The 25922-nt window shown below is 37.5% G+C and overlaps 2 protein-coding genes across 5 annotated transcripts; one reads left to right on the forward strand and one right to left on the reverse strand.

Moving 5' to 3' along the window:
- Positions 1-1032: 1032 nt before the first annotated feature.
- On the forward strand, positions 1033-18288 carry LOC107798112 (alpha-aminoadipic semialdehyde synthase-like). 4 transcript variants are annotated; one of them, XM_016621069.2, is made up of 25 exons: positions 1033-1172; positions 1972-2265; positions 2355-2441; positions 2527-2656; positions 2840-3013; positions 3178-3260; positions 3546-3662; positions 4014-4089; positions 4886-5057; positions 5810-5906; positions 6004-6170; positions 6645-6702; positions 7457-7597; positions 7689-8021; positions 8571-8651; positions 8886-8951; positions 9482-9599; positions 14723-14852; positions 15363-15442; positions 15789-15947; positions 16555-16792; positions 16961-17069; positions 17148-17306; positions 17395-17464; positions 17987-18288. In XM_016621069.2, exons 2-25 carry the CDS (start codon positions 2017-2019, stop codon positions 18037-18039), a joined length of 3147 nt encoding a protein of 1048 aa, XP_016476555.2. In that variant the 5' UTR covers positions 1033-1172; positions 1972-2016; the 3' UTR covers positions 18040-18288. The 4 variants fall into 4 exon arrangements, with proteins under 4 accessions (XP_016476555.2, XP_016476558.2, XP_075092928.1 ...); XM_016621072.2 differs by having other exon boundaries at positions 1036-1172; positions 1999-2265; XM_075236827.1 differs by lacking the exon at positions 1033-1172 and adding an exon at positions 1272-1384.
- Positions 18289-19241: 953 nt separating this feature from the next.
- On the reverse strand, positions 19242-24649 carry LOC107798113 (uncharacterized). Its single transcript, XM_016621073.2, has 6 exons — positions 23821-24649; positions 23201-23298; positions 21483-21507; positions 20315-20435; positions 20085-20219; positions 19242-19766 (listed from the first exon to the last, which is right to left on the reverse strand). Exons 1-6 carry the CDS (start codon positions 24260-24262, stop codon positions 19544-19546), a joined length of 1044 nt encoding a protein of 347 aa, XP_016476559.1. The 5' UTR covers positions 24263-24649; the 3' UTR covers positions 19242-19543.
- Positions 24650-25922: the final 1273 nt, after the last annotated feature.

Here is a 25922-nt window from a genome sequence, read left to right on the forward strand (position 1 = left end):
AAAATATAGCAGCAAGTAAGCTTGCAGATTCGAGATTGCCAATTCTCGACTCTAAAGTTTAAAAGAGAAACAATAAATCTACGTGAGTTTTGTCTAATTTAATTTTTCTCGTCTAAATCGTCTTTGTTTAAAAGGTTATTTCAAGTGCATTCTAAATCTATTTTTTGCTTATTTAGATTATCTTGCGTCTATGATGACAATTTATCTTTATTGTTTTTGGGTAATTACTATTTACTACAACCTTGTTGAATCAATTGATAAAAATTAAATATTGATCACACACAAATTCGATAACAAAAGAAATTGTACACATGCATTGCCATTGTACTCTAATAAAACGGAAAAAATAATGTGTTGCTACTATATTTAATCAAGACAGGACAAGAGTGAAAGGAAACAAATTAAACAAAAACAAACGCGAAGGAAACAGTGGTAGCAGTTCACATGGAATGGCAAAAGGCCAAAATGTATTCTTGTACTTTACTTTCACTGTTAGAAATTTATTTGGCAGTGTTTGATATGGTAAGAAATCAAACCAAAAAAAAATGGTTTTGAAATTTTAAAAAATAAATACATCATAAAAATTTTGTGCCTATAATAATGTGTCGTTAAGAATAAAAAAAAATCGAAACTAAAAATATTTTTAAATTATTAAAAAGATGTCTATTTTTTTTTAAAATAAAGTGACAAAGAAATAGTGTCACGTGGAATAAAACAGATGTAATATCTCTTTCAGCTGACACAAGAGGAAGAAAAAAAAACTAATATAGGCAGAGCAGTTCACGTAGAAGGGGAAAAGGACAAAAGGAGTTGCTGTGGAAGTGAATGACACGTAAACATTGGGCAGTTACGTTAGTTAGACTCAACATCAACACCAAATACGTGGAGATTTTCCTCTTTTCTCTACGAAGAAAAAATTGCTATCAAATCCATTTCGATCAAGACGACACGTCAGTTCCCAGTCTCTATCTCTATACCGAAATTATATTGTACCAATCAAAATCACATTGAAATACTTTGCTTGTTTTGGTGACTGCTTCTCACTGGATTACCACTATCAATAAATACTTGCTCTTTCTCTGATCAAATTACAACTTTTCATGCTGTCCATTATTGGCTTCACATTTAAAGAGAAGTCGAAGAGAAAGAAGTACAATTAGTTTACAAGTCAGGTAAAAAGAAATTCATGTATATTCCATGGATTCCCTTTTTGCTTTTCTCCTTTTTCGCCCCTCACTTTTTCGGTCTATTCAGCTTTTGCATGTGACTCTCTGTGTGTCTGTGTGTGTGTTTGTTCCCCTGCAGTTAAAACTATTGCAGAGTTTTTTTTCTTTTTTTCCTCGTTGTCACGAAATGATCAGGAGCGGTGAAGTGGGGGATTTCTGTAATGTTTGCAACTTTTATGTGAATTTTATGTTGTAATTTTAGCAAAAATAAGAGTGATCGTTTTGGTCATTTCACAGTTAACTCCACCTCATCCTGTCAACATTACTCCTGATCATCTGTTTCAAATTTTTAGTTAAAACACAATTTCACTTATTTCCACTAGTTGTTTTATCTAGTTAGGTTGTTGCTCTGAGGCTTAGAGTACTGGGATAGTGTACAGGAAGTTAATGTAGTACTCCCTCCGATTCAATTTAGATAGAAGTAATTTGACTCGGCACAGAGTTTAAGAGAGAAGGGTAAGATTTTTGGAACTTGTGGTCTTAAAAAGTTTAAGGGGTAAAAGCTTTGTAGGTTTATTTGTGTGGTTATAAAAGCTTTTCATCAAGGGTAAAATGGATAAAATAAAAAGTTTAAAGTTGATTTATTTCCAATTATAAAATATTTCATTCTTTTTTGAACGGACTAATAAAGAAAATGTGTTATCTAAATTAAAATGGAGGGAGTAGTTATTTTCTAATTAATTGAAAAATCAGTTGATGCTAATATGCTCATTGTTTGTGTTGTTTCTTTCTTTTTTCCTCCAAGACTGATTTGCTAAAATTTGGTCGAGAGATTCTTGGTCCAGTCATAATGTTTGGAAATGGAGTAGTTGGTATCCTCTCAGAGGCGACCAACAAATGGGAGAGACGAGCTCCTCTGACTCCTTCACACTGTGCTCGATTGCTGCATGGTGGGAGGGGTAAGACTGGAGTGTCGCGCATCATCATGCAGCCATCCACGAAGCGTGTTCATCATGATGCTCTCTATGAGGACGTTGGATGCGAGATTTCTGAGGACTTGTCCGACTGTGGTCTCATATTGGGTATCAAACAGCCCAAGGTACTAACTTTTTTTAAAAAAGTTCTCATTGAGTACTCTGAAACTGTTGTGTTTTGCTTATTGAGATATTTAATTCAACTTGAATACAGTTGGAGATGATTCTTCCTGATAGGGCCTATGCATTCTTCTCGCATACTCACAAGGCACAAAAGGAGAATATGCCCTTGTTGGATAAGGTATGTAGCTGTTATTCTAGTCTGCAATGATTGAACAGGCGTGGTGATTTTCCCCTTGAAGTTTAACATTCTCATTGATATTCAGATATTAGCTGAAAGGGCATCTCTGTTCGACTACGAGCTTATAGTTGGAGACACTGGGAAGAGGTTACTTGCATTTGGAAGTTTTGCTGGTCGAGCTGGAATGATTGATTTTCTACGCGGATTAGGACTGTGTAAGCATTTGTTTGTAACTTGAAAGTGATTTATTAAATTTCATGTATAGTTGCTTGGGATTTCGTATGAGCATAGACCCTGCTCTTTATCTTCTTTGCAGACGCCGGTAAATGTGTGTGTTTGTGTATTATTTTATTTTCTGCCTTTGTCTCTTTTCTTATACATAAGGATGAACATTTCAGGGTATCTCAACCATGGCTACTCAACGCCCTTTCTCTCACTCGGCTCATCGTACATGTACTCTTCATTGGCTGCTGCTAAAGCTGCAGTAATTTCTGTTGGCGAAGAGATAGCGACCATGGGGCTTCCGGCGGGAATATGTCCCCTTGTATTTGTTTTCACTGGTTCTGGAAACGGTAATTAATTTAGGCTCACTAGTTTCAGTATATTGACGTGTCTAGTTCATCTTCGATTCAAAATATATTCAATTTACCTCTTTCGTTGATCCACTATTTTCACCAGATCATTCTATAAACTTCTCATCATATATTTTTTGGATAAATTTTGTACATCTATGTAGTGTCTCGTGGTGCACAAGAAATCTTTAAGCTTCTTCCTCATACTTTTGTGGATCCAAGAAAACTTTCAGAACTACATGAGACAGTAAGATTGAGCATACTTTCTTAAGATAATGTACTCAGATATATTGCTTCACAGTGTAGTGAGTTTTCTATCTATCATTTTACTTCTTTGCTCCTTTCAAGCTTTCTGAAACCAGAGCGCAAGGTATGTGAAAGTCTATCCACTGTAACACCTGTTTGTTTTTTGAACCTACTTTGCATCAATAAGATACATAAATGCGAATGATCTCTAAGACTCTTCATGCCACATGTCAAATCTTTACTTTTTCTTAACTTGGTGTTAGAGAAATATATTTTACATGCGTAGGCTAGGGATCTTACTCAATCCAAACATCCATCAAAGAGAATCTTTCAAGTGTATGGTTGCGTAACGACCTGCCAAGACATGGTGGAACATTTGAATCCTTCAAAATCCTTTGATAAGGTACATACTGTTACCATTTAAAAGCATGATTATTTTTTTAATATTTTGTCTTTTATTGTTTCTTTTTAAAAAAGAACTAAATACTGATGATATATTGATACCTTAAAAAAGTCTATGTTCTTGTTAGACTTGAATAAAGATATAAAGGAATCTTTCCTTCTTTATGTAGTTTTATGGTCTTTGTATTTCTAATAAATGCGAAAGGGAACGAGATCAAAGTTTTGAGTTTGTGCGCATTAATTTTTGGTAACTTTGATTTAACTTTATTGAAAATGAAAGCATCCAAGTTCTTTGCCTGCCATGACGTTATCTTGTGCATTATGCTAACAATAGACATGTAACTCTTTTCAGATTGATTACTATGCACATCCAGAGCAATACAGACCTGCTTTCCATGAGAAAATAGCCCCTTATGTATCTGTCATAGGTCAGTGATGATCAGGCATTTGCTGTTCATATTCTAATAATCTTTTAGGAAATCTACTTCAGTGGCCAGTCTTATGTATTTCCTTCCTTGCTCTGACTGTATTTGATACATTCTGGCCAAACGTAAGCTGTCATTTTCTAGACGTGAGTATGCATTTGTTTTCCGGAGTGAATCAGATCTCTCAATGCTTGACTCTAGGACTCATCACCCTAGAGCCTATGCTAACCCGTTGGCCTCTTCTGTATTATATGGACCCACCCTTCTTCATCTTATTATGAGTTCTTAGTAGTGTTACTAAAAGAAAAAAAATTACACCAACAACAAAAAACCCAGTGTAATCCTACAAGTGGGGTCTAGGGAGAGTAGTGTATATACAGACCTTACCCATAAGGTAGAGGCTTTTTCCGATAGATCATCGTCTCAAGAGAAGGTGAAAAAAGGAAGCAGTAGCAACAAACAGTAACAACAATAGAAAAATAAGAAAAATAAGATAACTGAAGCAATCGAAACAACAGGTAGTGATAGGGATCTAAGTACTAGTACTACTCCTAAGGAAAGGAGAAACTCTCTCAACTACTTACTAACCTTCTACCCTAATTCTTGGCCTCCACACCCTCCTATCAAGAGTCATAGTCTCAACTATCATTTGATGGTTTTGACATTCTTATATTACTGAACTTCGTTGCACAATTCTATTGTACCAAGCAAAAAAAAGAAGTCTTTGAACTAATCTTTATAAGGTTTTCAAGCAATTTTGTGAAACTGCAAGTGTAGTAATTCTCTCTGTTTCTTCCAGTAAATTGTATGTACTGGGAGAAGAGGTTTCCTAGGTTGTTGACTACTAAGCAGATTCAAGACCTCATGAGAAATGGATGCCCACTTGTTGGAATCTGCGACATAACATGTGATGTGGGAGGCTCAATCGAGTTCATCAACCAAACATCATCAATAGACTCGCCTTTTTTCAGGTACTTTTTAGCTTGTTATGAAGATTCTATTGTATTTGTCAATATGTCCTTCTTTATTCAAAAAAAAGGAAAAAAGAAAGATATGAAACACATATAGGTTGTTTAACCTAAAGCCCACATGCAGTTACACAAGAAATTATTATTTTAATCAGTTGGAGCACTAGCATTGCACATTCATCTGTATTTCCATATATTTTAAGCCTTCTAGTTTTCTCAAATTACTACCATCCATCAAAAGCCATTTTTGCAACGGCACCAGACCTATCCTTGGCGTGCAATGAGTTTTACTGGCACTCCTTAATGTTTTCTTTCTGGCATGGATTAGTTGTGTTAAGTGTTCGCATAACAACTAAGGTCCTAACAACTTGATGTTAGACTGTTCAACATGAGGGACATCTAACTCCTCTAACACAGATAACATAAAGACTAGGATTAGATGCTTAACATAACGACTCATATGCTTTCACGAAAGATAGAGGAGCGACTCCGGAGAGAGACATCTAACAACTCGACTAGAGCGGATCCCGTGACTTTACCCCTTCCTTTAAACTGTTGGGCACTACATTCTATAACAAGAATCATAAGTAAACTTTGTACTAAGTTTTAAGGCATTTCTCTTTAGTCTGTCACGGAGCAGATTCCATCGTCATATTTGGAAATATTTCTTTTACTCAACATCTTGTGTTCATTTCCAATTTAATTTACAATAAATTCTTTCCTGGTTATTATAATTTATTAACGTTGGATCCTAGGTACGAACCTTCCAATGATTCATATCATTATGACATAGAAGGTAAAGGTGTGATGTGTTCAGCTGTTGATATTCTTCCCACCGAGTTTGCAAAAGAGGTAATCTCAGCATCAAGAGGCCAATTATAGTTGTCTACTTGCCTATATATCTATGAGTTTATGATATCTGTAGCTATGCTATTCTTTCATATAATAGGCATCCCAACATTTCGGAGATATTTTGTCCCACTTTACGGGAAGCTTAGCTTCCTTTAGAAATCTTGAGGAGTTACCTGCACACTTAAAGAGAGCTTGCATAGCCCATCACGGAGCTCTTACTCAGTTGTATGAATACATCCCTCGAATGCGGAAATCTGACCTAGAGTAAGTTGTTCATGCTATCTTTATTCTTTATTATCGTACTTTTCATATCCGCCCTTTTTAAAACCATAGTATAATCTTGAAGCTTTAGAACTCATGCTTTGATCAACTCCCATGTGTTGAATTATTGTGGGCAATAGTGATTTCTGGTCCTGATATGCTGTAATCATCAACCAGTTGTTTTATTGTCAATAGGTAAATTCTCAACTAGAGTGCAGCGACTAACAGATATCCCTTTTGTATGTATAAAATCGATAACTGTGTCTCTTATGTTAGATTCATCCATTCCCAAGTTGTGTATCCTTGCGTAACATGAAATTTTATTCGAAATTTTATATGCTTTTCAGTTAGCTTTGATCTCCATAAATTTTGTAAAGCTTGTAACATGCGCGTTGAAATTAGTTTCTGGAGCTGGTATGAAATAACTTGTACTTGCTACTATGAAGTAACGATGTTCCGTTATCTTTTGATTCGCAGAGACCCTTCGACAGTTCTTTCTAGTTCCAATGCAAACGGGAGGAAATACACTGTTTTGGTAAATTCCATGTGTTCTTTATTTTATTATTGTTGTTAACTGAACATACGATAATCATCTAAGAAGCGCTTCTGTAGTATTATCACAGCTTTTTGCTTTTGGCCAATTTTAAGTGCTTTTGAGCGTCAAATTACGAAAAAATACATGTAAAGATTCACTTTACGGTTAGCATTATTTAAATAGGTAAATGATTTGAAATACTTATTATCAGAGACTTTAATTAAAATTTTCAATTTTATTTAATTGAAATATAAAAAGTGAAATTACAAATAGAGAGGAGCACATGTTCATGAGCCTTTGGTCATACATGTGTTATCCACATTGCATCAGGTTAGATTTTGTCTGTACTGTTGTGATAGTTTGGTAAATTGAATTTTTGCTCGAGGTATTTTGTCCTGAAAAGATGGGAAAAAGCTGATGCTTCTAAAGAGAAGCTACTTTCTCCAGCTTTTTCCCAACAGCAGAAAGCAGCTTCACTGCTACTACTCAAAAAACACTTAACTTTTTTTGCAGAAGTTTGGTCAAACACCTTAATCTCCAAAATAAACACTTATAGTTTCATAGAAGTTTGGTCAAATAAGTTATAAGATAGGGTGTTTGCCATTTGAGTCTTATACGTTCTGATTCTACTTCTTTATTTAGTAACTGCAACTAGTTGTTACTAGTCACTGCTGAGTTAAGAATGAAATATATACTTTGCTTATTTTTTTGATCGTTTTATCTTCTTATGCTGTCCGTCATCTGAAATTGACAGGTATCTCTGAGTGGTCATTTGTTTGATAAATTCCTCATAAACGAAGCTTTGGATATTATTGAAGCAGCAGGTGGCTCCTTCCACTTGGTGAAGTGCCAAGTTGGTCAAATCACAAGCGCTTTGTCATACTCAGAACTGGAGGTTACTTTATCTCTAAACTATTTTGACCTAAGTGTACATGATGTGAAACTTGATGATCTTACTTCCTTTTTGCTTTCATTATTTTGGACAGGTTGGAGCTGAAGATAAAGCAGTTTTAGATAAAATAGTTGATTCTTTAACTTCCCTTGCTAATTCAAGAAATTCTTTGGGATCTCAAAACAAGGAAAACAACATGATATCTTTGAAGGTTGGGGAATTCCAACAAAGCATCACAGATGAGAAATCTGATGCAAAGGTCTTAATTTTAGGTGCTGGTCGGGTTTGCAGACCAGCTGCAGAACTTTTAGCATCAATAGGTAGCATGTCATCCGGACAATGCTTATCATCTATAACTGCTGATTTTGAAGAGCAACATTGTGTTCAAGTAATTGTTGCTTCTTTGTACTTGAAGGATGCAGAAGAGGTATGCCCGTATATCAAGTTTCATTAGACGTTGATTACTCTTAATTAAAAAAAGGAACCTCATGATTTCATTTCTGTAAATTGGAAGTTTGGCAGTATTTTTTCACTACCATATCTTCATATAAGTCTATTCCTCCGATGTCCTAATATTACATTTTTAGAGATTGTGTAAGATATTCTTCTCATGTTCTCGTCTTTTTTCAACAGCATATAATTCTCTTGAGTTCACTTCTTTGATTCTCCTCTCTATTTTCTTTTTTCATCAGCTTTGCTTCTGCAATATAATGTTTCTGCCCGTCCCTGTGTCAGTTTATCAGTTCTTTTTATTGTTTGCACTGGGATTTTGTTACAGCATGAAGTGACGATCTATATTTGCTGTAGATTTAGTTATTAATTATCTATTCTATTTTTGAGTTGTTGCATATCTTAATTATACACAGTATAATTTCATTTGCAGTTGTTTGTTATGCTTGAACTCTAATTTTTTTCACTTAATAGAACTTTTATGTTCTTTTTTTCTTTCATTAGTAATCGTGTTTCAATTGTACAGGTTACTGAAGGCATTCCAAATGCAAAAGCAGTTCAACTTGATATTATGAATCATGAGTCTCTTTCTAGTTGCATCTCACAGGTATTGTCTTTTGATTGCCTATCGTGCTGAAATATTCTTCTCTTTGAAAATAAATAGCCTTTGAGACAATAAGTGGTAGTGGTAAGGATCTATTATGTTTTGAAGCTCCCAAATACTAAACATAGTGTTAGAATTACTGGATGATTGCAGAAAGCTTTTCTTTGGTCTCCTAGAATTTATGTATGTTGTAAATAAGTGGCTTTGTCTCATGCTGTCATTCTTGTCGTCAAGCAGGTTGATGTTGTCATCAGCTTACTGCCTCCTAGTTGCCATGGTATTGTAGCAAAATCATGCATTGAGGTATTTGTTTTCCTTTCTTTTCAGTTTTCCTTTCTCTTCTATGGGTGTCATCTCCTTGTAATTGAGATTCCTACCATGTATGGTAATAAAAGAGGGCCCTGATGAATACTAAAAATAAATCAACATAAGCTAATAAGAAATTGATCAAACTGCAAGTGTTGACTGCATCTTGAAGAGAGTTTGATTTCTGACATAGATTAAGTACAAATCAGTTCTTGAATTTTCATTAGAAGTCTATGGGTTCAAAAGCTCTTTGAAGATGTCCGAGGATGGTGAGAAACAACGTAAGAGACCTAACAGGATCGAACCACATAAAGAGAACCCTCCCTAGATTATGTACTGAAACAAATGAATCTAGAATAATTTTATGAGCTAATCCAATTAAATGCACCATAACCTGGCCCAGAAATCTTAAAATCTTTGCAATTTATTCCGAGGAAAAATCCCATCTTCAAAGTTAACATCTATCAAACTCTCCTGAATTCGTGGACTACTCCTACTAAAATGCAGCTTCAAATCTCCTGATGCAGCTGAAGAAACATCTTGTCACAGCTAGCTACGTTAATGATTCTATGTTAAAGCTAGACGAAGACGCAAAATGTGCTGGAATTACTATTCTTGGTGAAATGGGCTTGGACCCAGGAATAGGTAACCTTCACCCGAGAAAATTAAATGCTCTACATTTTTTTATTTTATTATATAATGCTGTTCTCAGTTAAATGTTCTCCTGCATATAAGTAACTCTAATAAGAGTGTCAATGAATTTGTTGGAAAATTCTTCATGGTATGAAATTTCCTCTGAATGTGATTGTGCATAACCTATGGTAATAGTACTGCATTTGCAAGTTACCTTCTATCACTTTGTTCAAGTTATCTTCATCAAAAAATGTGATTGGCCATGTCAATCTTCTAAGAAGTATTAGGTGAATCATTTAACTTCATGAGTTTAGTGTAGTCTGTTTCTGAGATTGTTTCTATTACCAAGGTTGGTTGGCCAATTTACTTAGGCCCGTCTTGCTGGGTCCAGAATATTATTATTGTGTAGTAGTTTGGTTGCTTAATATTTTATTCGGGAAACCTATTTATGTTCAACAAAATCTGATCAATAAATGATACTGGTGATTCGGGTAAAATGTGGCAACAATAGGTAGTTAAGAATGTGAAATAGATAGGTCTCGTCAGAAAGTAGAATGTATAACCCGTGAAAGCATGCACATGCTTGCCTCTTTCCACCAACCATATGAAAGTTGAAATGAAGGCTGACAAGGCCTATTATCTATGATGAACAAAAGAGGACATTTTGTATTGGACTGGAGATGTGACTAAAACCTGATTCCGCTAGACACCAAATTATTGAGCTCGTGAAGGAACTAAACAGTCCAAAATAATGTCCTTTCAATTGAAGACGGATGGATGCATTATGAACCTATAATAGGTGAAATGATAAGCATAACAAATACAACAACAACAACAACAACTACCCAGTAAAATCCCACATAGTGGGGTCTGGGGAGGGTAATGTGTACGCAGACCTTACCCCTGCCCCGTTAGGGGCAAAGAGACTGTTTCCGATAGACCGTCGGCTCAGAAAGATGAAAATAAAATAAGAAACAAGAAAAGAGAATTCATTAGTAACTCCAGTAGAAACCGTAATAGTAACAGAAGCATAAAAACCTATAGATGAATGACATGCAAAAACAGTAACCAGAATCTAAGGCCCGGGGCTAAGATAAACAACAAGAATAGTGTGGATTCAACATAAACTGCAAGCCATCTAAGATCAACCCTAATCCAACCCCGTCTCACCCCCGGTATGAAGAAAGGAAAGCTTTACTACCCGTATACTACAACCCTAATGCTTGACCTCCAGGCCTTCTTATCAAGGGTCATGTCCTCGGAAATTTGCAGTCGCACCATGTCCTGCCTGATCACCTCTCCCCAATACTTCTTAGGTCTCCCTCTACCTCTTCTCGCACCCAGCACGGCCAACCGCTCACACCTCCTCACCGGCACATCAAGGTTTTTCCTCTGCACATGCCCGAACCATCTGAGTCTCGCTTCCCGCATCTTGTCATCCACAGGGGCGACGCCCACCTGCTTCCGAATATCTTCATTCCTAATCTTATCTATCCTAGTGTGCCCGCACATCCACCTTAGCATCCGCATCTCTGCTACTTTCATCCTACTGGATATGGGAGTTCTTAACCGGCCAACACTCTGCCCCATACAACATGGCCGGTCTAACCAGAGCTCTATAAAACTTACCTTTGAGTATCGGCGGCACTTTCTTGTCGCACAAGACTCCAGATGCAAGCCTCCATTTCATCCAGCCCGCCCCTATGCGGTGAGTGACGTCCTCGTCGATCTCTCCGTCCCCCTGAATCATCGACCCAAGATACTTGAAGCTATCTCTCTTGGGGATGACCTGTGACCCAAGCCTCACGTCCTCGCCTACTTCCCTCGACTCAGCGCTAAACTTGCACTCCAGGTACTCTGTCTTAGACCTGTTCAATTTGAAACCCTTAGACTCGAGAGTCTGTCTCCAAACCTCCAATCTCTCATTAACACCGGCCCTCGTCTCGTCAATTAGAACTATGTCATCAGTAAATAACATACATCATGGCACCTCCCCTTGAATATGGTGTGTCAAAGCATCCATCAACAAGGCAAATAAGCGCAGAGCCTTGGTGTAATCCCATAACAACCGGGAAATTCTCCGAGTCGCCTCCCACAGTCCTAACCTTAGTCATAGCTCCAGCATACATGTCCTTGATCGCTTGTATGTAGGCTACCGGCACGCCCTTCGCCTCAAGACATCTCCAGAGCACCTCCCTAGGAACCTTATCATACGCTTGGAACCTTATCATACGCTTTCTCCAAGTCAATAAACACCATGTGCAGATCCTTCTTATTATCCCTGTACTGTTCAACCAACCTCCTAATAAGGTGGATAGCTTCCGTAGTGGAGCGGCCCAGCATAAACCCAAACTGATTGTCGGATATAGACGCCGTCTTCCTCACCTTCACCTCCACCACCCTCTCCCAGACTTTCATGGTATGGCTAAGTAACTTGATACCCCTATAATTGTTACAACACTGGATATCACCTTTGTTCTTGTACAACGGTACCCGGCATCCTCTTCGTCCTAAAAATTACATTGAACAACCCAGTCAGCCATTCCAATCCTGCTCTACCCACACACTTCCAAAACTCAATCGGAATTTCATCTGGCCCGGACGCTCTATCCCTACTCATCTTACGCAAAGCCCCCACGACCTCTTCCACCTTAATGTGCCTGCAATACCTAAAATCTCGAAGACTCTCCGAATGCCCCAAGTCCCCTAGCACTATATCCCCGTTCCCCTCCTCATTTAGAAGACCATAAAAGTACGTCTGCCATCTGTGCTTAATCTGGGACTCTCCCATCAATACTCTATCATCCTCGTCTTTGATGCACCTTACTTGGTCCAGGTCCCGGGTCTTCCTCTCCCTCGCTTTAGCCAGCCGAAACAACTTCCTTTCCCCGCCTTTCTCCCCTAATTCCTCGTATAGACGGCTAAACGCTGCATTCTTAGCCTCCGTGACCGCCAGCTTTGCCTCCTTCCTAGCCACTTTGTACCTCTCTCTATTCTCACTCTTCTCCTCCTCGCTTGTGCTCCCTGCTAACTTCGCGTACGCTACCTTCTTCGCCTCCACTTTACCTTGGACTATGTCATTCCACCACCAGTCTCCCTGGTGCCTGCCAGAAAAACCCTTTGACACACCTAGCACCTCTCTCGCCGCCTCCCTCACATAGTTCGCCGTCGTCAACCACATAGTGCTCGCGTCTCCACTACTCCTCCAAGCTCCCATAGCGGATAGCCTCCCCTCCAACTCCTGGGCTTTATCCTTGGTTAAAGCTCCCCATCTAAGTCGGCCACGAGCATACCTTTCTTCCTCTTCATCATAATGCCGATGTCCATCACTAAGAGCCTATGCTGAGTCGCGAGGGTCTCTCTCGGGATAACCTTGCAATCCTTGCACAACCCTCTATCACACCTTCTGAGGAGAAGGTAATCGATCTGAGTCTTCACCGCCGAACTTCGGAAAGTAACCAGATGTTCCTCCCTCTTCGGAAAAGTCGAGTTCGCAATCACCAGCTCGAAAGCCTTAGCGAAGTCTAACCGCGAAGTACCTCCTCCGTTTCTATCCCCAAGGCCAAAGCCACCATGCACCTCGCCATAACTACCGGCAGCCGCCCCAATATGGCCATTAATATCCCCTCCAATAAATAACCTTTCAGTAGGTGGAATACTACGCACAATCTCGTCCAAGCCCTCCCAAAAGCACCTCTTAACCTCCTCATCCAAGCCCGCTTGCGGCGCGTAAGAGCTAACGACATTGAGGGTGCACTCACCAATCACCAACTTAATAAACATTAGCCTATCGTTCACTCGCCTAACCTCAACCACGGACTCTCTAAGATCTCTATCCACCAAGATACCCACTCCATTCTTACCCCTCACGACTCCAGAGATAAGCATAACAAATGATTAACACTTTTCAAAAATGTAAGAACACAGGCATGTAAACCATGGTTAGATGTTGTTGTACTTACTTTTCCAACAAATATAAAAACACTAAAGGGTGAGCTAAGGGTAAGTCCTGGTACATGAAGTAAAGACCGAGTGCCAAATAGCTCAGCAAGTTCATATTTTTAAATGCTTTGTAGATTTTCAAAATAGAAGAATATTCTGAATAATGGAGAATGTAAAGGTTAAAAAGAAGAATGCAAATGAAATTATTAAGTTGACAATCACAACAAGGTCCTTAGCAATATACATCTTCATCCATCTAAATCCTTATAGAAAAACTGTAACAGAATTTCACACGACAGAATGAAAGGACGCTAAAACAATGCATGATATAGTCCTGACCTTGATGGGTATTAAGACAAAAGACTGGGTAGAGGAGTTTTCTAATAAAATCTGTAAACTGATTGTCCAATTAAGACTTTTCAAATATAACATCTTTTGTCCTGATTATACTCACTTCCTCAATTGTTTGTCTTCTCTTCTGAAAACTTCAAGTTCTATTTCTATCCCCTGCAGCGGTATCTATGCTATGATCTTACCATTTGGCTTCCTTTACCTTTAGGAAATGAGTGAGTGAGTGAGTGAGTGAGTGAGTGAGTGAGTGAGTGAGTGCAATAAAGACATATGGTTACTGCAATTGCCTCTGGGAATTTTAACTAAGGATGCTAGAGGCACACCCTAAGAGCAGCTGGAAATCTGAAATCACTTTCTGAGATTCTGATTATGGCTCTTTTCTTTTTGTGGATGCATTATTCCTAAACGGATATCATCGGACTCTATTTGCTGCTATACCAGGTGCATTTCTTATTGCTTGAATATAATAAAAGATGATCCTCCAATTTTATTACAAATAATAACAAAGAATGGTCCTCCAAATGCCGTGAGTGTTATTAAGTATACCATTTATCAAAGTTGAAGATACCCTGAGGCAGACTACTGTTTTTTGATTAGTAACTGTTTCCTGATAACTGAAAGAAAAAAGGGAAATCTCGTTAAGAAGGTGTATACCAAAAAAATGAAATTCTTACACAAAAATATCCAATCATCTTATATCATATAAAATTGTTGAGATAAGTGCCTGATGAAGAATAAATTTGCTGCTGTAAATTTGTATTTTTTGTCTAAATCTTTCTTAAGAAAACAAGTATATTTTGACCAATATTTGGTTAACTAGTGGTACCTATTTTATGTTGTAGATCACATGATGGCAATGAAAATGATCAACCAAGCCCATGCAGCAAAGGGAAAGATCAGGTCTTTCATTTCTTATTGCGGTGGTCTTCCCTCTCCAGCTGCTGCCAACAACCCACTAGCTTATAAGTTCAGGTATGGCTTCAAGTTCAGTTGAGTGTTGATTCGATCAGGTTATCTTGTCATTATTGAGAAGCTTGATTGAGAAGAATTTTTTATATGACATATTTGCAAAAAGCTATGGGGTATCTTTTCTCCTTTCTTCATTGGCTCTTCTTGCTAACCAAAAGCACATAAAGTGGCCTCTCCAAACTGCTTCAGCATTTCCATTTTTCCTTAGTGATTAAACTGTCTCAACTAACTTTTGAATTAGAGAGTAGCTTCTCTTCCCAACATAAGACCATGTACACACAAACCCGATTACTATTTATATTCACTTAACCTTCTGAACGTAATACATTCACACGGATGTTTACCGCATTCCATTTTGAGGTAATTAGTGGCGTCTTATTTTTCTGGTTATTAGTGAAGTAGATATTATCTCCCTGTTATCTTTTACTTGTTAGTATTCTTCTTACTCTGTTGATTTTACATCTCAATCATCCTACTCGTCGATTAATTTTGTTATGTTGAAACAATATCTAGTTGGAATCCAGCCGGAGCCATACGAGCTGGGTGGAATCCAGCAGCCTATAGATCTCAAGGGGAAATTATTCATGTTGAAGGTGAGTAATTTAGCATAGGAACTGCTTTTGATATCCATCCCATGAAGAAGTATATTGTACTAAAATTCTAAAAAAAACTTCTAAAACTACTTCTACTGGCCTCTGTAATATGCAGATGAGAGGTTCCTATGTATCATTGACAATCTTAAAGAGTTTATGTCCTCATCTGATTTTTTTGGTCTCTTGCAGCCAATATTAATAGCTATTAATCTCCCATAATGACAATACTAGCTTTTCAAAGTTCCAACTGTTATCTCCCTAAGTTATCCCCACCCTTTATGGGGCATGGATGGGAGGTAGTTGCCATTTATGTGCTTTTGCTTCGCTAACAATATTCTAAATGCAGGTCAGAGGCTTTATGATTCAGCTGCAAAGCTTCGTCTTCCTGATTTTCCAGCTTTTGCATTGGAGTGTCTCCCAAATCGCAACTCTTTAGTGTATGGAGACTTATATGGTGTAGGAGAGGAAGCATCAACAATCTTTCGAGGAACACTACGCTATGAAGGCATGTCACATTACTGGGCTTCATACAACGCTTTCAGTTAAAGAGACTTGAGTCTGACCTAGGGCTTGAAGGAAAGCTTTAGACAGATAACTTTTAGATTTTATTTTCATCCATATAATGCATTAAAAGGAAAAATTATTGCTCAGAAGAAGTTGAAACACCGGCCTTCTCAAATTGTTATCTGCTTTATGGTTTTGGCGAGTCAGACTTAAAATGTGTGACCACCACATCTAAAAGCTTGTATTTTTTTATTTAGGTCTTGAACATCCCACTCACATAGGAGCACCTAATTCTTTTTCTTTAAATCAAGAATGTGGAAATGAAAATAACAATCCTCTCTAAAAGTTTAAATTATTGGAGATGGAATGCTTATATTTATTTATGTTGACTCTTCAAAACTTTTAACAGTGAATGCAAATTTTTCGAAATAGTACGTAGTTTGAACTTGATAACATCTTCAGCTTTTAACGTCGTTCATGTAGCTTCTAAATAATGTTTTGAAATGACAAAGTGGATAATTCTTTGGGATGGTGGGACTAATAGACTTGATTGTTTTCTTGTCATCAAATTTTTGGGTTGACATCTTATGGATTGATATTTTTCACAGGTTTTAGTCAAATAATGGGGACACTTGCCAAGCTCGGATTCTTCAGTACAGTATCAACTCTTATTCTTAAAGATGGGATTAAACCCACACACAGAGCATTTTTGCTGGGACTTCTTGGAATAGACGGACAGATTTTCCCCAAACCAGTAATTGATGAAAAATACATCACTGATAGGATCTTGGAACTTGGGGTTTGCAAAGACAAGGAGACTGCGGTTAAGACAGCAAAAACTATAATGTAAGTTGAGACAATTATCTGAGGTCAATCAGTTATCTACTTGAAGTATTTAAAGTGTATGTTCTTTAAACGAATATATTGGTATACAATGTGAAATGCTGTTTTTATTCAATTAATAAAAGAAAAGGTTGTGGTTGAATGATAAGGGTTTACTTAATATTCAAATAGATTTTTGGAATTTCAAGAGCCTACAGAAATACCATCATCCTGCAAATCTCCATTTGAAGTTACGTGCTTGCGCATGGAAGAGAGATTAGCATACTCCAATACAGAGCAGGTAGTTCTCAGAATTACTTTTTAACCAACTAACATGCAACAAGTGACCTGGATTTACCACTGATGTTACTTGTGTTAGGACATGGTGCTTTTACACCATGAAGTGGTAGTAGATTACCCAGACGGCCATGCTGAAACCCATAGATCCACACTTTTGGAAATGGGGAGGACAGCGAATGGGAAAACCAACATGGCCATGTCTCTTACAGTAGGGATTCCCGCAGCCACAGGAGCTCTGGTATTCTTCTATTGAACTTGTGCCTAATGATCATAGTAGCTCTGTATTATGGACGAAACCGTAGTTTACTCTTTTCTTCCCATTGCAGCTATTACTTGCAAACAAGATCAAAGCAAATGGTGTACTAAGGCCTATTGATCCAGAAGTTTTCGAGCCAGGTAGTTCAGCTTCACTAATTTCTAATTTGTCTTGGGCTTGTGGGTTGGGGGGGGGAGGGGGGGGTGTGGGAAGCACTCGTTTCATTCTTGGTTTTTGTTTAGAACACATATTTTACCGTTTTCTTCTCTTTTTGTTTTTGCCAATATATGAGAGTAAAATTTAAAAAGCTCCTACACGATAGAGTAATATTTACTTTCTAAAGTTCATGTATTCTCCTTGTGGGTTGGAAAAGAAAGTACAACTATTTGCCCCCCAAACACCCCCACACCACGAAAAAAAAAAAACAATCCTCCCTTTCCTTTCAGCAAAAATATTAGGACAGTCACTTGCGTTGTAAATAAGCAAAACAATGAACTTTAGATATGCTTTAGTTGGAATCAGTCTACTTCTATTATAATATCAGCAGTTACCATAGCATACAACTGATAAATTGTCTGTCTGTGTTTACCATTTATCAGCTCTGGTTGTGTTATAAAAGAAACGGTTAGTGACATAGCAGCTCATTTTCTGAAAATTTGCAGCACTGGATATCTTGGAAGCATATGGTTTCAAGTTGCTGGAGAAGATCGAATAATGTTTACAGACAATTGGTCTGTACAACGTGGTTGCAGTATGACCAACTTGACATCAAAATAAATTCTTTTTTCTGAAGGGTGTCAAATTGTCTCCTAGTAAATCAGCAGGCGAAATCAATATCATTAATGTACATAACTCTAATTCTGTCCTGTATATTATATAAGAATTTTTATTATTATGTCCGAGCAGTTGCTCATTCTGGAACAATACACTTCCTTCATAGTTTAATACTATCTCTGTTTCATTCTATGTGGTATTATTTCTTTATTAATCATTTCAAAAAGAAAGTGATCTTTCTATCTTTGCAAACAATTTAGCTTAAATTTCTTAATTTACAATACTTTGGAGCTATTTCGTGGTATCAACTCCAATCAAGATCTTATCGTATGGCAAAGGAATAGGCAGGGGAAGTTTTCTGTTAGATCTGCTTACAAGGAATTCAACTTGTCAAACAATCGGGTTGGTTGTTGGTCATGGAAGATGATATGGAAAGTAAAAATTTCATACAAGGTTGCTTGCTTTACATGGTTATTGGCAAAAGAAGCAATACTAACACAAGACAACTTAATCAAAAGAGATTTCACCTGTGCTCTAGATGTTACTTATGTGGAGAGAAGTCAAAGACAATTAGCCATCTTTTTTTGCATTGTAAATTCACTGTACAGATATGGAGAATCTTCATCAGCTTACGAGGAATTTCATGGATAATGCCGGGAAGAATTAATGATGTTCTAAATTGTTGGAATAAAGAGGGCAACATTACTAGTTATAAAGAGAGATGGAGAATTGTTCCGGCATGCATATGGCAGACAATTTGGGAAGGGGAAAACCAAAGATGTTTTGAAGACAAGTCCAGTAACATCTAGAAGATAAAGATGAAATGTTTGGCGCTTTTCTATTTTTGGTGTAAAGGAAAGTTGTTGGAGGATCATGAATCCATTTTTGATGTTCTAGATTCCTTGTGAGATGACCAAGGATATTTAATGTTTATTTTTCTTTCTGGGCACTTTCCTTGTAAATATGGGTGACTTCACCTTTTTAGTGAAGTCTTTTTAATATATAAATATGTTACCTTCTCAAAAAAAAATCTTAATTATCTCTATAACGTGCTTTTCTAGCCACAGAAACCTGTGGCATGTTTACGACCGATATGCATTTTTTCGAGGTTCTAACAATTCAATCACCAAAAACAGAAGCACATACGTCAACTGGGAAATGAATTTGTGCAATATTGTGTACCTTTATGGGTTGCAAGTACAATGAGACTGTCAGCTTTAGCCTATATAAAGAAGTCTTACTACTAACACTCTGAAGTCGGAAGATTTTATCTGTGCAGAGTAGAAAGGCAAAATGGAACAAAAAATAAAAGATGATACGATTATTCTACTGATTACCAACTTCTAATAGCTGAGGCTTCACGTTTTGATCGCCTTCAAGCAGGTTTACGATTGGTTTAATATATGAAGTCAAATAGAATACAAATCATACATATTTTTTTTAGTCTAATTTGGAGAGGAATTCCTGGGTACTATCCATGAAACTAACTGATGCTCCACTTCTCTCCAGTTGTGCACTTTCTTAACCATAGGATGCCCATTAAGTGACTCACTCTTGGACCATGGGTATGAATTTTCATAATCAAAGAGAAGAACCTTGATTCCAGCTTCCGCGCACTCGATAGCATACCTTGGATTGTCATCAATCAAAACATTTGCTCCCAAGGACCTAGCAGACGCAGTTATATAAAGTTAGTCAAACAGCGAATATAAAGTGTTTCACAGGTCCAAGAATACACAATATAATGAAACAGACAAAAATTCCGGAATATAAACAAACTAACTTTGTACAACCAGCTTACATACAAAAGATTCCATATTCTATGCGAATAGACAATGGTCAGCTAGCTAGATACCAAAATGTGGGGGGGGGGGGGGGTGACAATCTGCTTCTTTATGACATTATCTGAAAATGGCGAGGCATAGCAGAAAAATAGAACAAAGAGAAAGATAAAAGCAGAATGCTTAAGGAGACTGATGATATTACCTGCAAATATCTGATTTAGCTATAGACTGCCCATTCAGTGCAAAGTGATTGCCAAAGTGCATATCCTGAAACAATCCAGGATAATGCCTCTCAATCCACTCAATTGTGTGAGCTTTAATGGCGTTTTGCCGGGACCTATCAGAATATTGGTCAAATTAGTTCTAAAAAAAATACTCAATGTGGAAGTTAACAATTAATTGAAGCAACCAAAGGGTCCTCAAACTACGTACGTTACAATTGACAGGTTACAGAATCTAGACATCTTTTGAAGAGCCTGTCGAGCACCGGGAATTGGATGAATTCCCGTCTTGAAATAAGAGGTCTTGAAGAATTCATGGACACGGATATCAGCTGTCAAAATAATTATGTAAGGTTAAAAACAGAAATGTTTAGTCACAGATGTCGTGCAGGTCAAACCACTGCATACAAAAGCAACAAGCGGAAAGGCAATGAGGTCTCAAGGGCTTTTATGGAAGGAGCGGACCAATTTACTGAAAAGAAAGCACCAATAGAAGAAATGCATAACCTTGTATAAGATACACAAATATCTCATCCATAAACTAAAAGAATGCATCAAGCATCTAGATCAAATTAATGTGATGCCATATGTTTAAATCAATTGCAGCAATCAACACCTATTAATTTTTACCTCACTAAAAAACAAATAGCAAGCAGTTGGTTTATTCCAATTTTATCAATTTCAATTGCCAATTAAAGTCGTTTCCATAGTCAAAGTATGATAAATGCCAATTAAAATGAAGTGCAGCAGCAGTAACAGAGCAGGAAACAATAGTACAGCAAAACAATACATTAGCAAAGCACCAGACAAGAGATACTTGTCCAGAGGAACAAAGGCAAGAAGAGCAGAAGTAGAAGCATCCGAGAAGACAAAAAGATGCAGGGTTGATCCAAAATAGGGGAGGAAAAAGTGGAGCAGGAGAAGAAGCAGTAGTAAAGAAGCAGAAGACAAAGAAGAAGAGAAAAGAGAGAGGAGAAGGCAAAGGCAAAAACTGCAGAAGAGGAGATGGGCCAACTAGCCCAAAAGATGAAGAAAGAAAGAAGAGTAACTGTACTCGAAAATTGAACTGCAGTCACAGCAGTTAGAAGAAACGTAGTCCTAATAGCCTATTAGGGGGAAAAAAGGAACTTCGTCACAATGATATGACCAATATAGAATTAATCTTACTTAAGCTAAACTTGACCCCCAATATCAGCTTTACTTTTTTCTTCGAGAAATTATGTCAGCTATACTTCATCAGGAAGATCAGAAAAGAAGAGTATGCCTAATGCCTCCACTCTAGAAATGAATGAATAAAAAGAGAACAAAAGCTGGAAAAAAACCTTGGAATATTTGCCTCTACCTAAATAACTCAACTGAAAGGAAAGACCCAATAATACCTTCATCTCTTGAGCATTTCCATATCTGCAATGATTAGAGAAATGGTAGCTTAGAAAAGCACAAAAGTTACAGGAGAAGGGATATACTAAGGTAACCAAACAAGTGATACCTCCACAGTTGGGGCATCTTTTTGTACATTGCACTACCATTTCTATGTTTACTTATTCATTTTTTGATAGGTAAAAGTGAATTAATTGTTAATACTAATTAGCACTCAAGCGGAGGACCATTTACAAGTAGAGGCAATAGACTTGCATACAAGCATACTTACAAAACAACAAGAACACAGAACCCAAAATCACCCAACTACCAAAGAACACTATCTTGCAGCACAATCTACTTTTCTTGATCCAAAAATAAAACATTTTTCCCTTGCTTTCCGACTAGCATAAGTCAAACCACATTTTAGTAGTTCTAACCTATGCTGCTAGGCCTCTCCGAAAATGTCGTTAGGTGCGTGTCGGATCCTCCAAAAATAGTACAATTTTGAAGGATCAGGCACGGGTGAGGCAGCATTTTTGAGAGACCGTGCAACATAGGTGTTAACTCATGTTGTTGTCTTGTACTTGATCTCTTTTTGTTGTTCTCTTTATCAGTCTATACCCATCGTACATAAATTTGTCATGACTCCTTGCCATCTTTTCACTTTCACCCCAAGAGACTCCCAAAAGTTGTCATATGTATGCCAAATTCTGCTGTTCAAAATCACCCATTTTAGTACTATCGACCACATTCGCATCCAGTTATAGGTAGTGTATTCTCATCCACTACCATTAAGGATATTATCAAATCGTGTAATCCAGCTACATACATAACGCACTAACTAAATATCCTTGCTGCTCCATCATAACAAGTACCACAATCCCAACACTGTTTTTGTCATCTTTAGTGTATCTGCCCAGCATCTTGAAAGAACGCCCTTCCTGTGCTCATGTTGAATTGTTATTCACCTATCACTCCCTTCTCCTTCTACTGACATCAGACCCTTTAATCTTAGTACCTTTTTTGGCCGCCTTTTCTTCCTGTATCTATCAATTTTGTATTCAGAGAGAGAGAGAGAGAGCGGGGGGGGGGGGGGAAGCAAGTCCACCATGAGAATGGGATAGAACTCTCACTTTAACACTCGGTTTGATATGGTATCTTCTCATCCATCTGTCCTATAAAAAGAATAGTTCTACTTCCCTTTCACAAATTTCTCAAAATTGTGTCCAGTATCATAATTATTCTTTCTAGTACCACTTTTTCTTTATTCTTTGATCAGGGACAAGGAGATTTTGTACTCCCACTTTTCTTTATTTTTATCTTTAAAAATACAAAAGCAAATATATTAGCCATTTCCCATAACCAATAGTAAACAAATCACGTTACAACTCTTCTTCTAAAAACTGTGCCCTGTCAAACTGAATTGGATATCAAACTACTGGAAGATATTTGTATATGCATTCCAATTAAAGCACTGAATCTTTAATCACATAAATCTCCATCCAGTCAGTCCGTTTTTTATCAGCTGTGGTAAACCCTCATTTTCTGTCTCCCATGCTATTAGTTGTTTAACAGTGCACGTTAGGCAACTATCATAAATTGGATCATTCATAGCTCAGTGAAACTAGTCTTATATTCAGAGTGGTCAAAGGTAAAAAGCAAAGAAAAGCAGCAAAAGTCAAAGCCATCTTGTGGTATCCAAAGGAATATGCAAGACAAAGTTGAAGCATGGTACCTTGAAAAATTCATAAACATGATATTCAGACACCGAATAGTATGATGAGTAACGATCTGCAATAAATTCGTTGAGAGCTGAAACAAAGTTCCCAAGGACTGCAAACCAGCAAATAAAAAAATAAGGATGACAAAAAAGCACATACCATCAGTTTATGTTAGAGACAGTAACACAAAAAAGAAGAAGAGATAATTACAAGTAAAAGACGGTGAAAGAAAGATCAGAACAGCCAACCCTCTTGCAAATGACAGAGGATCGCCAAAATCTTATGTTTTAGATAAGCATGATTACAGAACTATGCAAAAATGTTCATAATGTACTTTTAGGAGATTTATTATAGTGACTGCAATGATCTCAGATATCTGTTAACACATAATGCCTGTTAACACAAATAAGGCAAGGGAATGAAAGAATTGAAGACGGACCACAATCATTACAATCTTTCTTTTTCTTCCCTTTTTTAGGTAACTAGAAAATCCCTGAGGGCGCCCGGTTCGATACTCATGGATAAGCGATGTGCATCTAACCCACACATCACAAGCTGATGCCTAACCCACACATCGCACTCCTTGCAATCTAGAAATACAAGAAAGAAGCTTTTTTTTTTCATTTTCAAATACCTTCATCAACATCAACAGCCACAACAATTTTGTCATGTAAATCCTGGTTAACGAATCCAGCACAGCTTCCTCTGTTAGATGTAATGCTGTTAGTATCAGAAGGCTTAGTAGCATTACTAGTACTAGCTCCCTCTGCATCATCATGTAGCAAGAGAGGGAGAGATGGAGCAAAAGCATGTGCCCTCTGAAACCCATTCACATACTTATTGTTACAACTTGTATTTGAATCATTAGAAGAAGAAGAAGAACAGCAGCCCCAAAGCCTGAGAGCCGTAGCATTGTTAAAAGGGTATTTTCCTACACCACCACCACCATGTGAATCAATGGTAGTAGATAAAAACTTTACACATGACAAAAGCTGAAAATCATTAGGGACAACAGAAAAGGTAGATGCTATTGCCATTAAAGGACGAATCCAATTATTACTTCTCCTTCTTATCATAACGATACTGGAAAAAATGCCCTCCCACACATCTAGCAAGACCCCACGAAGGTTAAAAAAAAAAATCAGAGAATGGTTATTGTGTTTTTTTTCTAATGCCCCATAGCTTAAAATGCAAAAGGGTCCTGTCCTTTTAATGGATTGGGAACATCTGCTATTTTATAATATGATTGGACAAAGAAAGAGCAAAGGCAAAAGTGAAAGCCGGATCGAAATATTCCAACGAATTTTTTAAAACTCCAAGAAAAAGCGTGGAAAGGAATTCTATAGATCCCCTAAGAAAACCATTTTTGGAATATTCAATCAGGTGTCTAAGAACAAGGCAAGGGAGTTGCAAAAATTACAGGTAGAGAAGGTGGCGCTTCACCATCCAGCCCTAATATCCAGTGTAATGCACCGGCTCTTTAAAACTATGGTGTACCTAATGGCCCCTAAAGAATTAAAATGCACCTAAGTCCCCCGTAGATTTTTAGCTACGATTCACTTTAGAATTTTTAAGGGGTCGTTTGGTATAAATTATTTTATCAATCAAATACAGTATAAATTTAATCTCACATCATAGTTTAACTTTACATATTATAATAGTAAAGTCACAATAAAGCACATGTTCTCTCTCGGCGCACGTTAGGTGACTGACTAACCTGCGCCTTCATCGGAAATGAGATGAAGAGGACGGCCGAGGAGGAATACCACCAAAGTACCAATACTAGATTAGAAGATTATGATGACTAGATCGATTAAACAAGGGAAAGGTAAGGCCAAAGCTAAGGATCAAATCCAGGAGAAGGAAAGAGAACAGGAAAATAATAGTGACGATAACTGGCCAGATCTAGACAACTATCGGAATCAAGCTACAACACTAGTGAATTCGAGCAGGAAGTTGGCACTGACGGAGAACATGAGCAAAGGAAATAGCGAAATTAGGGTTGCAAGTGAGCAACCCAGCTCGAGTGAGGCAAAATCCAATGGAACAGTACATGCAAGCTCAAGCAAGGAACAGAGGGATATTTCTGTGGATAATCAAAAGGAAGCTCAAGTGAAGAACTCAATTCCAACAGTTGATAAGGGTCGATCATGGTCGGGGTTACTCCAGGAGAACAAGTTAGCTGCAAAAGGTATGAATCTCAACTATATACCCCCGACAATGAAGGATGGTGAAGTAGTTGTGCAACTGATGGAGGAAGACATTGTAGAGGAAAATGTAAAATGAAATAGAGTAGTAATATTGTATGTGGTGGGGAATACACCTTCAATCGGTGTCATTGAAAGGTTCATCACTAATCAATGGGCAAGTGTGCAGAAACCTAAGATTTTGCTTCATAATGATGGATATTTCATAGCCCTGCTTAGTACTAATGAAGAGAAAGAGATGGTGCTAATGAATTGTCCTTATACAATTAATAATAGGCTAGTTATCATGAGGCAATGGTCGGAGAATTTTGATTTTAATGAAGAAATTCAGAGGACTATCCCTCTGTGGATCAAGCTTCCAAATCTACCACTTAACCTTTGGAGTAATCAAGCGTTAAGTAAGATAGAAAGTGGTTTGGGAAAGACAATATATGTTGATGCTTGTACAACTATTGCTGAGAGAATTTCATATGCAAGGATTTTAATAGAGATGGATGTTACTAGGTCATTACCAGAGAAGATAAAGCTC

The sequence above is a fragment of the Nicotiana tabacum genome, chromosome 18, assembly GCF_000715075.1.
Source record: "Nicotiana tabacum cultivar K326 chromosome 18, ASM71507v2, whole genome shotgun sequence".
Lineage (NCBI taxonomy): Eukaryota > Viridiplantae > Streptophyta > Magnoliopsida > Solanales > Solanaceae > Nicotiana > Nicotiana tabacum.

What these genes read in the sequence shown, in the direction of transcription:
- LOC107798112 (XM_016621069.2), top strand. Translation starts at nt 2,017, where the DNA reads ATGTTTGGAAATGGAGTAGTTGGTATCCTCTCAGAGGCGACCAACAAA. An exon ending in TTTCAGAACTACATGAGACA is followed by an intron (nt 3,261 to 3,545) that starts GTAAGATTGAGC and finishes TTACATGCGTAG; the next exon opens with GCTAGGGATCTTACTCAATC. An exon ending in CCGCAGCCACAGGAGCTCTG is followed by an intron (nt 17,307 to 17,394) that starts GTATTCTTCTAT and finishes TTCCCATTGCAG; the next exon opens with CTATTACTTGCAAACAAGAT.
- LOC107798113 (XM_016621073.2), bottom strand. Translation starts at nt 24,262, where the DNA reads ATGATAAGAAGGAGAAGTAATAATTGGATTCGTCCTTTAATGGCAATA. An exon ending in ATGTTTATGAATTTTTCAAG is followed by an intron (nt 21,508 to 23,200) that starts GTACCATGCTTC and finishes TAATCATTGCAG; the next exon opens with ATATGGAAATGCTCAAGAGA. An exon ending in GCTAAATCAGATATTTGCAG is followed by an intron (nt 19,767 to 20,084) that starts GTAATATCATCA and finishes TGCGTCTGCTAG; the next exon opens with GTCCTTGGGAGCAAATGTTT.